This window comes from Truncatella angustata (assembly GCF_020726525.1).
Source record: "Truncatella angustata strain MPI-SDFR-AT-0073 chromosome Unknown BKA67scaffold_2, whole genome shotgun sequence".
Taxonomy (NCBI): Eukaryota; Fungi; Ascomycota; class Sordariomycetes; order Amphisphaeriales; family Sporocadaceae; genus Truncatella; species Truncatella angustata.
The window spans coordinates 3586420-3601506 of NW_025763382.1; the positions used below are offsets into that span (position 1 = coordinate 3586420).

Here is a 15087-nt window from a genome sequence, read left to right on the forward strand (position 1 = left end):
ATAATTGGGTCTCGATCTCTAACCCTGCTGGATGGGCCCAAGCTTCTTTGTACCCACTCTTTGCCCTCTTCCATGAGTACAGCAACTACCAAAACATTTGTTCGTTCTCATTGTCTGGAAAAGGTTGGATGACCCTCCCTCCAGAAGCCTACAAGAGTATTTTGGTAGAGAACAGAATGAAAGATTTCCAATCTCTATAGTAGATGTAATCCATCACATCACAGTTTGTCCCAAAGACACGATTTATGTCACAGCTTGTGCTTCAAGGCCCTTGGCCAGTGGGCTTAGTCAGTCTGCCTGTGTTTAAAACCGACCAGTCCTTCTAAATCTGACACAAACGACTAGTCTAGTCGTATGTTTTATGTGGCTCATAGAACCTTTTACTTCCTGAGTCTTGACGTGTGAGGCAATGATGTCAACCTAAACTCGTTTGTTAATACGGCCTGCGATAAATTCCGATACCGCCTTCCTACCTGCCACCCTGAACATGGTGTCGTTGTGGAAAGCGCCCGGGACAGCCTTCTTGTCAACTGGAAGTCCGACTTCCACGACTCTATCGTAAAGTTCCTGACTCAGAGAGGCTGGTACTAACTCATCCTTGGCGGCTTCGAGAATGAAGATGTTCGGTAGCTTGTCTGTGTTCCTGTACTTCTCGTATATCATGCCCATGTTCTTCCAGCTGTCCAGCTGATTTCGAAGAAACGGCCACAAATACTTGTATGGAAGCCACTTTTGTGGATAAAGAACCTCGAGCATTGCACGTAAATTCGTAAACGGTGTTTCCAGAATTATAGAGTCTAGACGTAAATTCGTGGGCATGGCATATTCAGCTGCCAGATTAGTCGCAACACCGGAACCGATAGACTGGCCCCAAAGGATTACTTTGGCGCTTCGAGTTGCAGGAGGATCTGAGGCAGCGATAGCTGTACCCGTGGTTGCCTCGTGCTGCCGGGATATCCAGTCCAAGCTCGCAACAGAGTCCAGTCTGATGCCCCTCTCACTAGGTCGACCCTTTGAAGTCCAGTAGCCCCTATAACTAAGGCATGCAAACGTCAATCTCACTGGGCTGGGTTGATCAGACAAATCCCTTTTCAGCATGGCAAGGGTCGAAGAGAGATCAGGAAGGCGAGGCGGTATAGAGGCAGCATTACCTGCAATCATGTATGAGCTTGCCTGGCATATCAAGGAGCAGGAAAGAAGCGCGCACCCTGAAAGTACAAAATGTAGTAGACTGACACGGGCTTCTGGTTCTTGTGCGGGTTGCCAAGATGCACATCAGCTACACACAGAGCCAAGTCTTTCCCGTCAGCTGCACGAACTCTCTCTTCGCGCCACGGGATGCCAACACATTGGTTGGCGTAGTCTTGGATCTTCTCCGATCTCGAATTTGGTGGCAGACCCGGCATGTATATGATCTTGTTTTGGAATGTGACAAGCATGCAGCACTTCCAAGTCCAAAGGGCAACAAACAGGCCACTGAAATATAGTGGTGCCAGAGCCACTCCTTCGAGGTGGAAGTATCTCATGCATGTGAAGGGAGGCCTTGCGATGCGGGCTGTCGTGTTGACTCCTGATTGAATGCGCCTGACGCGCAACGCGGTGGCAGCGCGGCGAAATGAATGCATAACGCCTCAAGTGGAAACATAATTGTTATTTTCTACTTTTGTTTTGTTTTCCCATGAGAGCAGTTCTTGAAGAGAACTTATGCTGAAACAGCAGAAATTACGCCATGAATGAAATGGTGAAAGATGCTTACTTCACTACATGCAGCATTGGTGCTGTGGAATAGTTACCCTGCATGGAGCTTACTTTAGTTACTTTTACTGCCTTGTCCGTCCGCTGGAAGAATTGCAAATCTGTTAGTTATTGGGTGCGGGCAGCGTGAGGAAACCCCCCGCCACTGACGTTTCTCCTGGTGGGGTATCTTGTGTAGAACCCCTGGGCTGGGATCTAATTAACGGCCGCCCCGCGTCAGGCGACACTGTAGTCATCCACCGGGTGGTACTGCGTCTAGAGTAAACCCGAACTAAACCTTCACTCTCGACTTCTACACATCTTCCGCTTCTTGGCGAACACCACTTCACACACCATACCCACACAAAGGCAAGAGATCTGCCAGCCAACCGTCATCATGCCCGGAGCTCTCGACGGGAACCAAGAAGCTGCCCGCCAGTCGCCCGGTCGACACATTGAGCTCGTAGAGGACGAGGCCCATTCTGAACGGGGTGATGGGGACCATAGTCCAGCCCTAACAGATAGCAAAGGCTGGGACGGAAAGCTGCGCGTTGATCGCAGCGCTCTCCTACAGAACCCCGAGGCCTTGTCAGATCCAGAGTACTCAGACGACGAGAATGTCCTGCCCGGTGAAGAGCTCGCCGCTGACGAAGGTATGTATCCCATACATGACCGCTTGTGATGTCAGTTGACTGTGTGCAACCGCTGACACGCGCATTCCCATACAGACATCCTGAACGACGAAGACCCAGAGACAGAGGACATTGCTCTGATACAGGCACGCATCGGTAACATCCCAGCTCTACACCTAGAACGATTCAAGCACGTCGCCCGCCTATGTCTTCGCCAGAACCTTGTTCAGCATATTGAAGGACTGTCATCGCTGGGCTCTACACTTGAGGAGCTGGACTTGTACGACAACCTCGTCGCGCACATCAGGGGACTGGAGGACTTGACAAACCTTACCACACTAGACCTGAGCTTCAACAAGATCAAACACATCAAGCATATCGATCACCTCACGAAACTCACAGACTTATTCTTTGTGTCCAACAAGATCAGCAAGATCGAGGGACTCGAGACGCTTGTGAACCTGCGTCAGGTTGAGCTGGGTTCAAACAGGATTCGAGAGATCAAGAATCTCGACAGCCTCAAGAACCTCGAGGAGCTGTGGTTGGCCAAGAATAAAATCACCGAGATTAAGGGTCTTTCCGGCCTCCCTAAGCTTCGACTGCTCAGCATACAGTCCAACAGAATCAAGGATCTCTCACCTCTTCGTCAAGCTCCGCAGCTTGAGGAGCTGTATATCTCTCACAATGCTCTGGAGAGTTTGGAAGGGCTGGACGGCAACCCTAGTCTGCGGGTTTTGGATGTATCGAACAACATGATCCAAAGTCTCAAGGGTCTCGAACCTCTCAAGGAGATCGAAGAGTTCTGGGCCAGCTACAACCAGATCGGCGATTTCAACGATATCGAGCGGGCGTTGAGGGATAAGGAGAACTTGACAACGGTCTACCTTGAAGGTAACCCGTTGCAGCTCAGGCAACCTGCCCTGTACCGGAACAAGGTGCGTTTAGCATTACCGCAAGTACAGCAAATCGATGCAAGTAAGTCAACCTTGGACCTACATACCACGCTCATAGTCCATGGCGACTAACACAAACCACAGCATTTGTCAGAACATCTTAGGGCATCGGCGTAAACGGGATTCATCGAGCTGGTTTGTTGCATAGCTGGGCGTTCAGGTGTGGCTTTTCTTAAGCATGATGGCACGTTGAATGCGGATTACAAGCAAAAGATACGCATGGCTCACGCCAGAGTTTGCCTCAGCCTCTTTCGTTTCGTGCTTATCGGGTTGTAACTGTAGTATAACATACACAACCAGGCCAGTCCAGATCAGGCTCTGCCACATGTGCATGATAAGGAACTATTTGGCTCTAGTATACACTGCCAATACCCCACCAGCCTCAATATGGTTTTAGTGTGCTTCTCAACCGAAGATCCACATCTTCTGCGTAGGGAAGTAGTTGGAGGGCTGGTTGAATCGGAGGCCAGCGTCCTTGGCCGAGATCTTATCAATGTCCTCCTGGTCCAAATCAAAGCTCGTCGCATCCAGGTTCTGCGACATGATCTCAACGCGGCTGGTCTTGGGAATAACAGCCAGCCCACGCTGCGTTGCCCAGCGCAGCAAGACCTGCGAGGGCTCCTTGCCATGCTTCTTCGCAATCTCGGTGATCACGTCATCCTTCATCAACGGCACCAACGCCTCAGCATGCTTGAATCCGAATTCCAGGAAACTCGCTGGGCCGAAAGAGCTGTACGCCGTCACGGCGATGCCCTCCTCCTTGGCCAGGTTGAGCAGCTCCTGCTGCACGAGGTATGGGTGATGCTCGATCTGAAGCGTGGCTGGCGGGATGCGTGCATACCGCACCATGTCGTAGATGAGCTGGGCCTGGAAGTTGGAGATACCGATACTCTTAGCGAGCTTGGCGTCGACCAACCCTTCCATCGCGCGCCAGGTGTCCTGGATCGTGGTCTTCGACCGCACGATCTGGGACTTGCCGTCGTAGTGCCAGCCCGGCGGATACCGGACCGACGGGTCGACATACTTGAGGGCGCCGGGGAAGTGCACCAGGTACAGGTCGAAGTAGTCGACGCCCCAGTCCGACAGCTGCCGCTTCACCACGGGCTCGACCTGCTCTGGGTCGTTGAACGTGGGCCAAAGCTTGGAGACGATGAAGAGCTCCTCGCGCTTCACGATGCCTTCCTTAATGGCGCGGGCGACGCCTTCGCCGCACTCCTTCTCATTTCCGTAGTCTGCACAAAATACCACCGTGTCAGCCTTCCATTATAAGCGATCAGATAGTAAACTCTGTTGTATGTAGAGTGCTACACAAGTAAAACGGCACGGAAACTTTTCCAGTACGTGAGCCGCTGACAGCTTGGCCATCAGTGACTCCAGTGGAGCCTAGATCCGCCTCTCCATTCGTTGGACAGGGGTTCAAGCACCCTCCATCGCGGGGTAGTGCCTTGTGGGATAGAGGGGTTAAGTTCTAGATCAATTGGTTCGAGTCGTCCAAGTTAGATGTTCTAAGTCTTGGCGCTATGGCGACCACAACAGAAAGGAGATCGGTTAAGTCATGCAACGGGAGAGTGCGTACCACAGGCTCCGTCGAGTAACCTGTAACCGGTCTTGATGGCGTTGTAGACAGTATCGGCGCAGACCTTGTTGTCGACCTTCCATAGACCAAAGCCAACCTGGGGCATCTCATGGCCACTACTCAGCTTGATGGTTGGAGTGGTCATATTGGATGCTTGAGTATGACTATATTGTCTGAACTGCCGCTGATTCGTGTGTGTGTAAACGGGGGAAAGGATGCGTCGAGGACTCTGTGAAGTAGAAGATCTTATTGAAAGAAGTCGCGCCGAAGCACCGAGCAAACTGGCTCGCGGGATGAAGCTCTTATACATATTGCTGCGCATCATTGTTACTCTAGAGAGGGGGTGCATCCACCGGTATAATGGACAAGTGAAGTTGCAAGATACTATCTATTTCATGCGGCAACACAGAACAGATGACCGTTGGCGCCGAGCCTCCGGCTACCAAGGTCGACCTCCCGCCTCTACTATCCGGCCGCCGGGAACACATCAAGATACGCGGTGGGCGGATACATTCGAGTTTAAACGCACGAATCAATAACGAGCATTCTATACGCCATGTTTTAGATCAAGGTTGCGCCCATGGCCCGCAAGCAGCATAGCTCGGAGATCGATTAAGCTTGACAGCATCTGTGACGATCTAGAAGACTCTGCATGTCAGCGAAATCACGCGCCCGGGCAAAACGCAACGAAAAAGAAGTATCATGATGATACGGAGCTGCTCATGTGTGGCGGACAGTGGATCTGGCGCCATCGCAGTGACTTTAGCCTAATATCCGCGGGGGTTCGGCTACCGGTAGATAACCATCAAAGTCGCAGGTGCAAGAACTGTAGGCAAAGACCCTGCAGGACGAACCTAGATTGAGAAAAAGACCCGTCGGAAGTATACAAATGTGCGTAGTCATGTCAGTTCAAACTCGCCAGGCTCTGGTGGTATAGTAAGTATATAATATAGCCCGTGTCGCTGACTTGGATACTGTTTGTAGAGTTAGAAGTAAGGAATAAATAGCTCAAAGTTCGCCCCCAAAACCAGAAACTTGTCCATTATCATAATCAACTTTTTGAAAAAAAAAAAAAAAAAAAAAAAAAAAAAAAGGTTACAAATCCAACACCACTGCTCTTCCAAATTTGAAGCAATCGAACCAATGGTCTGTAGGGATTCTCTGCGTTTCTCTCTTTGTGGGAGGATTCGTTCGCTCAACAGGCCAAAGACCACTTCGGCTTCTGCATTGAACGCTTAGGTTTGGCTACTTGCTAGCACACATATAACTAGTGGTGTCCGTTCGAAGAAATATGAACACGTTATCCCAATTTTCAATCATGCCTTTGATCCTTCTTCAATTTGAAGCGTTATCACTGCTGCGCTAAAATCTGACATAGGCAAGGGTGAGCAGATTGGTGCTGTTGTTTGGGGTTTAGCGCAAATACATCAGCGGATGATGATAGGCTACCGATTTATGTTGTGGATTATGTAGTATTTCTATGCTGCAAATAACTCCAGGTCTGATAGGTGCTCCACCGCAGTCGCGATGAGGCTCAGCAGATGCGCGGCCGCTGGGGACTGTTCTTCCTACAAGAACGGAATGCATGCTGGTGTTATTCATGACAAGGTCCCCAACTCTTTTGGTCTGGCAAATATCATTCACGGCACGCAACCGTGTTTGTGCGGACACTATCGCCTAGGCCATGTTTGAAACTATGGCAAATACATTGAGTCAACCGCAACAGTGGCTGGCGATGCCAGAGCTCAGTGTAGCGGTTCCAGTAGCTGTCGCTTTACTGTCACCGTTTCTCTTGACATACGCTTATACATCGTTTCGATATTTCCTTGCACTCTACAGTGATGGCCCTACTCCAGCTACACCACCATATTTCGTGCCAATGCTTGGGCACACTATACCCTTCGGATTTGATACTGACCGCTATCTTCGATCCTTGAGGTCAGTCAACAGCCAAGCTTCCTTGGAGTGGAGTAATACTGATATGAGATACTAGGAGCCGATTTGGGCAAAACCCTGTTCGTCTCCTGGTCGGTTCTGATATCCTCACATTCGTGCCTCACGGGGAGATGATCCAAACACTTTTCAAATCTCGTGAAGTCAATGGAAAGGCCATGGCGATCAAGTCCATAAGTGCCTTCGGCTACAAAGGGGAGGATCTCAAGCTCCTTGACGCTGACAATTCCGGTACCCTACCAAGTCCGAACCCCGGGTTCGAGGACTGGCCGCCGGAAAAGCGCTTCTGGTTCACCAATTATCGCGCAATGCACGGTCTTCTCCAGGGCGCAACACTGGTCGATATGTTGTCCAAATTCATAGAGAAATACACTGCACGGGTCGAAGGCAAGGGTGTCGGGTTCGATGAATGGACAACTATCGATGACCTTTTTGGAATGATGAAAGATGACTTGTTCCACGCCGCGATGCAAGCACTATGCGGAGACCATGTCTTCGAGGTCGCACCTGACATGGCAGAGAATTTCTGGAAATTTGACTCCAGCTTACCAACTATCTTCAAAAAAGTCCCAAGGTGGCTTGCTCCAAGCGCACATGCTGCGAGAGACAGAGTTCTTGGGGACATCAAGAAGTACTTGGACTATGCCGACGAGCATTTCGATTGGAACAACGAGGAGCTCGTCGATTGTGACTGGGAACCTATATACGGCGCCAAACTCATGCGAGTTCGTCAGCAAATATTTCGGAAAATCGGGCAAAGGAAGGAAGCCGGTCCTGCGGCCGAGCTAGGCTTGATCTGGGCGTAAGCGTATAAAATCCGTCTCAAGTGCAAATAGACTAACTTGCTTGTGCAGCACAAATTCCAATGTGATTCCGACTGCTTTCTGGACCGTACTTGGGATCCTGAAGTCGGAGAGTCTCAAAGCGCGTGCTGTTGCAGAGATTGACGAAGCTTTCCAAGGTAATACGGCCATGGCCGCTGCTGAGAAGCTGTGCTCTAGCAAGCTGTCCATGTCAATGTAGTAAGTAATTTTCGAAGTTATTTCTTCCCTTTCTAGCATGTCTACGAAGTCGACAACGCCTATCAGAGGCAATTGATCTCTTTGCGACTGTTTCAAAATACTCTAAAGACCATTCAATGTTTCCTAAGGAACAATCACTGACTCAAAATGACGTAGCCACGAATCGTTGCGATATGCAGTTGGGGTTATGACGGTGCGTTCTCCAAACGCTGATGGTTATCGCATCGGGAGGTGGGGTTTCAAAAAGAGCGATATCCTTGTGACATCAAGCTGGGCAGGGCATAGAGACGAAACATTCTGGAACACAGGCAGAATCCTTCCGGATGGCACTGATGAGTATCCAGTAAATACGTGGTGGGCTGAACGCTTCCTTGAATACCCCAGTGATCCTGCCAGCGGGCCAGTACGCAAGCCTGACCCAGCGATATACCGCACTGAGAAGAAAGCCGTACGCACACATGAGGATGACAAGCGTGCAACTGTTGTGACAGCAGGCACAAGTGGACATTCATTCCCCTATGGAGGAGGCATCAAGATATGTCCCGGGCGGTTCTTCGCAAAAAACGAAATGATTGCAGGCGCGGCTATGCTTCTCAGAATGTATGATATCGAGCTGGTTGATCCCGTTGCAGCGAGTAAGGTCGGTCTCAATATGCACTTCTTTCCATTTGGTGCACTGCCTCCGGACGGGAAGGTTGCTGTAAGGATTCGAAGGAGGAAACTCTGATTTTGCTTATTGTGAAATCTCACTTCATCCATCTACCGTAATTAGTACGTGGGTAGCAATGTTCGAGAACAAAATGCATTCCACTTCAGCATAGGACAAATTCTTCACTATCTATGCCTGACCATTAATACACCTAGGCTGAGTTTAGGTTTGGGTATGAAATTTGCCTGTAAATACGCACTAGGAACTCAGAGTATTCGGACTGTAGATTATTTATCCCATGGTATAATTAAAAGTCTCAGATGCCATGGGAAACTATAATGGAAGTGGTGATAATTATTCCCGGGTATGTCGGATCCGGATTCCTTGATCGAGTTTAGCGAAAAGCGAGCCTCGCTTAAGCCCGATGGCACCGATCAGTCCGACGTCATAAATAAGCACGTTCGGATCATGGTTGCAATCGTATATATGGCTACGATAGTCACAAGATATGCAACGTTTCTGAGCAACCTCTGAATACATTTCCGAAGACAATACACTGTCTTGATAGCCTACATCGAAAATTGCAACCATGGTGACTACCGACGACAATATCAATGCTGTGCGAGCATTCACCCAGACTCGTGAGGATACGTACGAGTATATTTCCCCAAAGAAAACAGACCTTTCGGGAAAGTCTGTGTTTATCACCGGTGCGTCCAAGGGCATTGGTCGAGCCACTGCACTCAGCTTTGCAGCCGCGGGTTGTAGCAAGATCGCCATAGGCGCTCGCTCCGACCTTGCAAGTCTTGAAAAGGAAATCCACGAAGCGGCTCGGGAGGGGCCGCCACCAAAGGTTGTTGCTCTCGAACTTGATGTGACTTCTGAGGACAGCGTCAAAGCCGCTGCAGAGGCAATCGCCAAGGAGTTTGATGGGGCGCTTGACGTGCTTGTTAATAATGCCGGATACCTCGAAGAATGGCAGCCTATAGCTGATTCGGATCCAGCTGATTGGTGGAAAACGTGGGATGTCAATATAAAGGGCACTTATTTGTGTTCAAAGTATTTCATCCCTTTGCTTCTGAAGAGCAGTCTCAAGATCAATATTCTCACTTCATCGTATGGTGGCCTTCGGCATCATCCTGGTGCTTCTGCCTATCAGACTACAAAGTTCGCAGTGAGTTATTTCTATGATATCCTTCTGTTTGGAATGAACTGAAAAATCGAAGGTCTGCCGATTGGCAGAATTCCTGAATGCCGAATATGGCGACAAGGGACTTGTCTGCTTCGCCATCCACCCCGGCAGTGTGAAGACGGAGTTGGGCTCTAGCATGCCCGAATCAATGCACTTTCTTTTGACTGATACGGTCCAGCTTCCTGCTGATACCATCGTCTGGCTGGCAAAGGAACCGCGTGCATGGCTTGGTGGGCGGTATGTTAGTGTTGCCTGGGATATGGAGGAGCTTGAGGCCAAGAAGGACGAAATCGTCGCTAAAGACCTGCTGAAATTTCGATTAAATATATAAATCCATCGGTACCACTGGAAAACTGATGGTACTGACTTATATGTACGCTCCTACTTGTGCTTTCATAAGCAAATTTGATGAAGGCGTGGTTCAACGTAGGTGCAGGCAAGTTTCGCTCATTTCATTGTGTTCGTAGATACACCATTGGGTCTGCCCGAGAGCAATGTCGTTCTTCAGAACAGCCGTCTCAAAGCAGAAGAAAAGTGCCCGCACCCCTTTAGAAAGGATGGAGAATGACAGAGCGTGGTCCAACTTCCTATTGTCTTTTCCGCAAAGGGAAATACCCGAATGAAGGCGGCGATTACATACGATAAACGCAAACTCTTCTAATGATGTCGTCTATACGTATTGGTATCACTACATTATGGACATTGGGTATTTCTATACAGCTGCCAGCGCACTAGAACTTTGTCATCCCAAAGAGCAATGGGAAATACTGAGCAACAAGCGACTGCAGCGGTTGGGTCATGTACCGGGCCAGCGTAGTTTATGTTATATCATTAGCAGGGCTCGAGTTATATTGATCGTCTAAAGGATGAAGATCAGAATCGGATGTGACAAGTGCTACAGGGTCGTTTTTGCTACAATTGGGTACAACATGGCATACTAAACAATATCCAGCACTGGAAAGCCAGGGTTGATTACACGTGTCCGGTTAATAAAAAAGATAAAGAACAAAGATAAAGAAAAAGCAATCGCCACAAAACTGTCTAATGCGAACATTTGGTCCCGAATGGTAGGTTCCAACCATCTACTTCTAAATTGTCTCCTTTTTAATCCACAGATAGGATGAGCATTTCAGTACTCCGTAAGCCGAGGCGGTGATTAGGATTATCACACAGGCGGCATGCAACAAGCTGAAGTTGTGAGCTATCAATCCGTTTTAGATCTGGCTGATCATCATGGAGCAATATCCATCCGTACTTTTGAATGATCATTTGCAGAGGTACATATTGGACAGACATATAATTCGTTAATACAAAGCAGGACACGAGGTAAGACTGTCGATCGACAGTGTTGAAACAAAGCAAATTCAGTAAAGATGTACTGTTCAAGTTGTTGGTCTGGACAAGTAGAAATGCGACAGAGACTGGATATTATGATGGATTTTGACCTCGGTTTTGCGAAATCTCAGAACTGGAATGTTGTTTCCTAACACAAAATACCTAAACATTGCTTTCTCGCAACGCTATCCATACAGTGGCAATCAACGCAGAGGCGAAGGCGATCTACTCTTCATCGTCTTCATCCTCTTCGTCATCATCTTCTTCAGAGGACTCATCGTTCTCGTCCATGTCAACATCCTCGTCATCCTCCTCCTCTACGCCATTGGCAGCCAGCGCCTCCTCCTCCTCCTCCTTCCTCGTCTTCTCGTCATCCTTACGAGCTTGCTCTAGCATCTTAGCCTTCTCAGCTCCCGCCTTTCTTTGGGCAACGACGTAGGCACCAATAGGCGTTTTCTCCCACTCAAAGTCCTTGAGGAAAGCGTCAACCTGTGCTCTGTCTTTGGGGGCAAAATCAACCTTAGCCCGCTTAGCCTCAATGAACTTGGTGTTGGCCTCTAGCTTTTGCACTATAAGCACCAACCCAGCTCGGAGCTTGTTGTTGTTATTGCCAACCTTCACTTTCCGTGACTGCTTGAGCCATCGCTTGAGCATTATTATGACAGGTAACGCGAACTCGGGGAAAGCGATATTCGTCGACCAGAGCACGAAATATTCTGAAAATAGTTCCACAAGTTGGTCTCCAAGGCCGTCTTGGTATACACGTGTCCTCAGGTAGGCCTTTGGTGCCTTGTAGTTGACATGGAAATCCAGAGGCTTGTGAGTAGCAGCCTTGGGTGATTTCCGCATCTCCGCCGAATTGAGGACCTCAAGAAGTGCAGAGGCCAAAGGAATATAGGTTCCAGTCGATCTCGAGATACGAAGCAGTGATCGAGTCATGTGAAAGCGCAGCGGGAAGTAAATTGCTGTGGGGATAAGTCGCATGGCTCCCAGAGTGACCTGAACCAAGGGATATACTAGCAGTCTCAACTGCGATTCTTTTCCAGCCTCGCTCTCCTTCAAAGGATTACAGTGCTCTGATAGCACACACGACCAGAAATCGAGTGAATGCACATACTGCCAATTGTAGACATTCCTGAAAGAGTCGTTCTTGTTATGTACAATACTGTTGCGCAGGTGAATTGCCAGTTGACGAATGAAACTGAACGCAGTCGTGTATCCGATGCCTTGGTCAATGCCCCAGAGCTCAGCTGCCGAGTTCTTCATCAAGTTGATGCCTTGAATGGTGTTGACGTTAGTGACACGAGCTCCAGCAACCAAGCCTTGATATGTGGCTTTCAGCACCGCTTCACGGATACCCTTGTCGCCGACAACCACCAATCTTCGCAGAACCAGGAATGCAGTAATACGGGTCGAGTCGCTGCTGGTAGACTGACTCCAATAATCGACAACTGTCTTGATGAGGTTCTTCAGTAGCTTACGAAAACTCAAAAGATATGGCACTAGGGGAGTGAGTGCGGCGAGAGTCAACTTCAATGTAGCATCATCTGACAGAGTACCAAGCAGGTGCAGAATCGCAGAAGTAAAACTCTTCAGTAGCAAGGACAAAACCTTGAACTTTTTAGAATCTGTCGGCACGTGCACCTTTCCAGAAGCTGTCTCCTTGATCGGAACGTGGTGCTCAAGCACCTCTGGAATTTGTTTCAGTGCGACAATCAGGATATCGTGGAAGGCTTCCGGACTGGAGATGGAATAACGTTGAGTTGTGTGGCCCTCCTCGTCCGTGTCGTTAAGGTGTGCGGCAGATCGGAACGCAAGGACAACCTGTCTTGCGGCTCTCAGAGAATAGTTCTCAGTCAAGGCGGCTTTCCATTGGGCGACCATTGCTTGCGTCAGCTCATCGGCGGCGGTGTCCTCCTCAAACTGGTCGTTTGATTCGTCCTTTTTGGCAGCCTTTTGCTCCTTCTTCTTCTTCTTCTTTGGTGGCTCTTCCTCGCCGGCGCTTAGTTCGTCGACCTCGGCTAGATCGGCGTTATCAAACTCCAGAGCTTCGGGGTCGTTCTCCTGCAAGAATTTGTAGAACTCGGGGTCGTCTTTGGCCAGGGCGTCCATGGCCTCTTTGCTCATGCCACCAAGTTCCTCTTCGTCGCCCGACTCATCATTCTCGTCAACTGACTCCATGTCGGAGCCGTCCTCATCTTCGGCTCCATCTGTGGGATCATTTCGCTTTCGCTTGCCCAGCTTCTTGGCGGCCTTCTTTCCGGGTTGTGGCTTGTCGATGATTTCGAAACCACCGCCAAAGAAATCGTCGACGCTCATCTCGCCGACATTGGCAGTCTTTGAGTCGCGCTTCGGCTTCTCTGAGTCTTCGCCGTCGGCGGGGCCCTTGATAAACTCTGCATCTTTTGTGCGTCTGCCCTGCTTCTTGGCTTGAACCTGTTGTCGTTGCTTGACCTTGGCGGCAGCCTTTCTCTGGTCTAGGACACCCTTGAGATGTTTCGACTCGAATTTCTTGGTCGCCTTGAAGTTCTTCTTTGCGCCAGCCATTGTGTTGGTAAACCGTATGCAGTTACGGTGGCAGGCGGTGGAGGGGACTTGCTGCGATGTTGGATGTTGGATGTTGCGCTACCAAAGTGCAAGTTCGATTCCTCTTTCTATGAGCCGAACCAAAAGTTTCAAAAAATTTGGGGTTATCAGTTATCGCTATGCCGATTGCTTATCTAGATAAGCATTAGCGCCCCCAGGTACGTACTCTGCGTAACCGCCCCGCGGAGCCAGTGTTCCACCTCCCACCTCACTCACTGGTGACTGGCAGCCTGAGCTCAGGTCGGCGACTGCCTAAGTAAACAAGTGGAATTTGATAGTTGCAATTTCGCTGAATATCTGACCGATCATTCGCTCCCGAACAAGGCGTCTCATCTATACGAGACAATCTGGAATAATCTGCTCTTGATTGGGAGGAAGCAAGATGATCTCCCGACAGGCATACGCTCCGACTCCTCACAGTTATGTGCCAAACACAACACTGTCGGCGACCATCGACTTGGACGAGGTATGTTCCGCATTGCAACTTCGCGCCTCTGGCACTGACCTTTGCAGGAGGTTAAACTTGCAGAGACTCGAGCTGAAAGAGACCTGCAAGACTCCCTAGCTGAGATATTCTCCATCATCATAACATTAGACGAACTTGAGAAGGCATTCCTCAAAGATGCAATACCTGAGGCGGATTACACTGAGATCTGCGAGCGTTCTTTGAAGCAGTACAAGTCCATATTAGCAGATGATACTGTGGCCAAGGCATTCGTAGGCTTAGACGAGTTTAAAGCTGAGTGGGACCTCGAAGTTCCTCGAGCGACAGAACGATTGAAGGTCGGCATGCCATCTACAGCTGTCAATGCTTCCGCAGGTTCGGCCCCGGCGCCTGCAGCAGCAACGAACAACAAGTCCGGGGCACTTATTCTCGAAGCCACTCAAGACTTCATCACCTTTTTAGATGCCCTGCGACTGGGTCTCCTCGCCAAGGATCAACTTCATCCATTGTTGACCGATGTGATTCAGAGCGTCAATAAGGTCACCGATCGCGATTTTGAGAACCGAGGCAAGATCATCCAGTGGCTGATCACTTTGAATCAAATGAAAGCGACCGAGGAACTAAGTGAGGAGCAGTCTCGAGAATTGGAGTCCGACATCAACTCAGCATACCTGGGATTTAAGAACATCCTCACTTAGTATGCGTGTTATCCAGGTTATATGGTATCGAAGATCACACCAATTAAATAGGGTCGTACCTCAGGAGGACCGACAAATGTACGAGCTTCGAGGGAATGTGAAGACGATTCTGCACGCTCCGAACTAAAGTCCGGAAATATGACAGAGGTACGCTACTTATTCGTCAAGTGGGCGGCAAACCATCTGCTGGCCATGAAAATATTACAGGCTTTAAGCAAAAACGAGTGTGATGTATTTCGGTGTATGTGTTGCATACCCTGATCTTCATCGCTCACGTCTCTCGACCTACAATGAAGGGTTGGTACTCACATA

General features: G+C 49.4%; 7 protein-coding genes across 7 annotated transcripts; 4 read left to right on the forward strand and 3 right to left on the reverse strand.

The window, feature by feature from the left end:
* Nucleotides 1–420: 420 nt before the first annotated feature.
* On the reverse strand, nt 421–1406 carry BKA67DRAFT_532490 (Alpha/Beta hydrolase protein; the record flags this gene model as incomplete). Its single annotated transcript, XM_046099541.1, has 2 exons — nt 421–1151; nt 1208–1406. 2 exons carry the CDS (start codon nt 1404–1406, stop codon nt 421–423), a joined length of 930 nt encoding a protein of 309 aa, XP_045961510.1.
* A 365-nt stretch (nt 1407–1771) lies between these two features.
* On the forward strand, nt 1772–3565 carry BKA67DRAFT_184366 (protein phosphatase 1 regulatory subunit SDS22). Its single transcript, XM_046095306.1, has 3 exons — nt 1772–2387; nt 2463–3341; nt 3404–3565. Exons 1-3 carry the CDS (start codon nt 2132–2134, stop codon nt 3421–3423), a joined length of 1155 nt encoding a protein of 384 aa, XP_045961511.1. The 5' UTR covers nt 1772–2131; the 3' UTR covers nt 3424–3565.
* A 159-nt stretch (nt 3566–3724) lies between these two features.
* BKA67DRAFT_513602 (aldo/keto reductase) lies at nt 3725–5040 on the reverse strand (the record flags this gene model as incomplete). The annotated part of the gene is made up of 2 exons (XM_046097581.1): nt 3725–4551; nt 4896–5040. The coding sequence occupies 2 exons, from the start codon at nt 5038–5040 to the stop codon at nt 3725–3727; spliced, it is 972 nt and encodes a 323-aa protein (XP_045961512.1).
* A 1551-nt stretch (nt 5041–6591) lies between these two features.
* On the forward strand, nt 6592–8597 carry BKA67DRAFT_532493 (cytochrome P450; the record flags this gene model as incomplete). The annotated part of the gene is made up of 4 exons (XM_046099542.1): nt 6592–6833; nt 6889–7650; nt 7703–7870; nt 8027–8597. The coding sequence occupies 4 exons, from the start codon at nt 6592–6594 to the stop codon at nt 8595–8597; spliced, it is 1743 nt and encodes a 580-aa protein (XP_045961513.1).
* A 511-nt stretch (nt 8598–9108) lies between these two features.
* BKA67DRAFT_655553 (uncharacterized protein) lies at nt 9109–10042 on the forward strand (the record flags this gene model as incomplete). The annotated part of the gene is made up of 2 exons (XM_046106776.1): nt 9109–9693; nt 9746–10042. 2 exons carry the CDS (start codon nt 9109–9111, stop codon nt 10040–10042), a joined length of 882 nt encoding a protein of 293 aa, XP_045961514.1.
* Nucleotides 10043–11271: 1229 nt separating this feature from the next.
* On the reverse strand, nt 11272–13593 carry BKA67DRAFT_532495 (Noc2p family-domain-containing protein; the record flags this gene model as incomplete). The annotated part of the gene is made up of 1 exon (XM_046099543.1): nt 11272–13593. One exon carries the CDS (start codon nt 13591–13593, stop codon nt 11272–11274), a length of 2322 nt encoding a protein of 773 aa, XP_045961515.1.
* A 421-nt stretch (nt 13594–14014) lies between these two features.
* On the forward strand, nt 14015–14775 carry BKA67DRAFT_532496 (ESCRT-1 complex, Vps28 subunit; the record flags this gene model as incomplete). The annotated part of the gene is made up of 2 exons (XM_046099544.1): nt 14015–14098; nt 14146–14775. The coding sequence occupies 2 exons, from the start codon at nt 14015–14017 to the stop codon at nt 14773–14775; spliced, it is 714 nt and encodes a 237-aa protein (XP_045961516.1).
* Nucleotides 14776–15087: the final 312 nt, after the last annotated feature.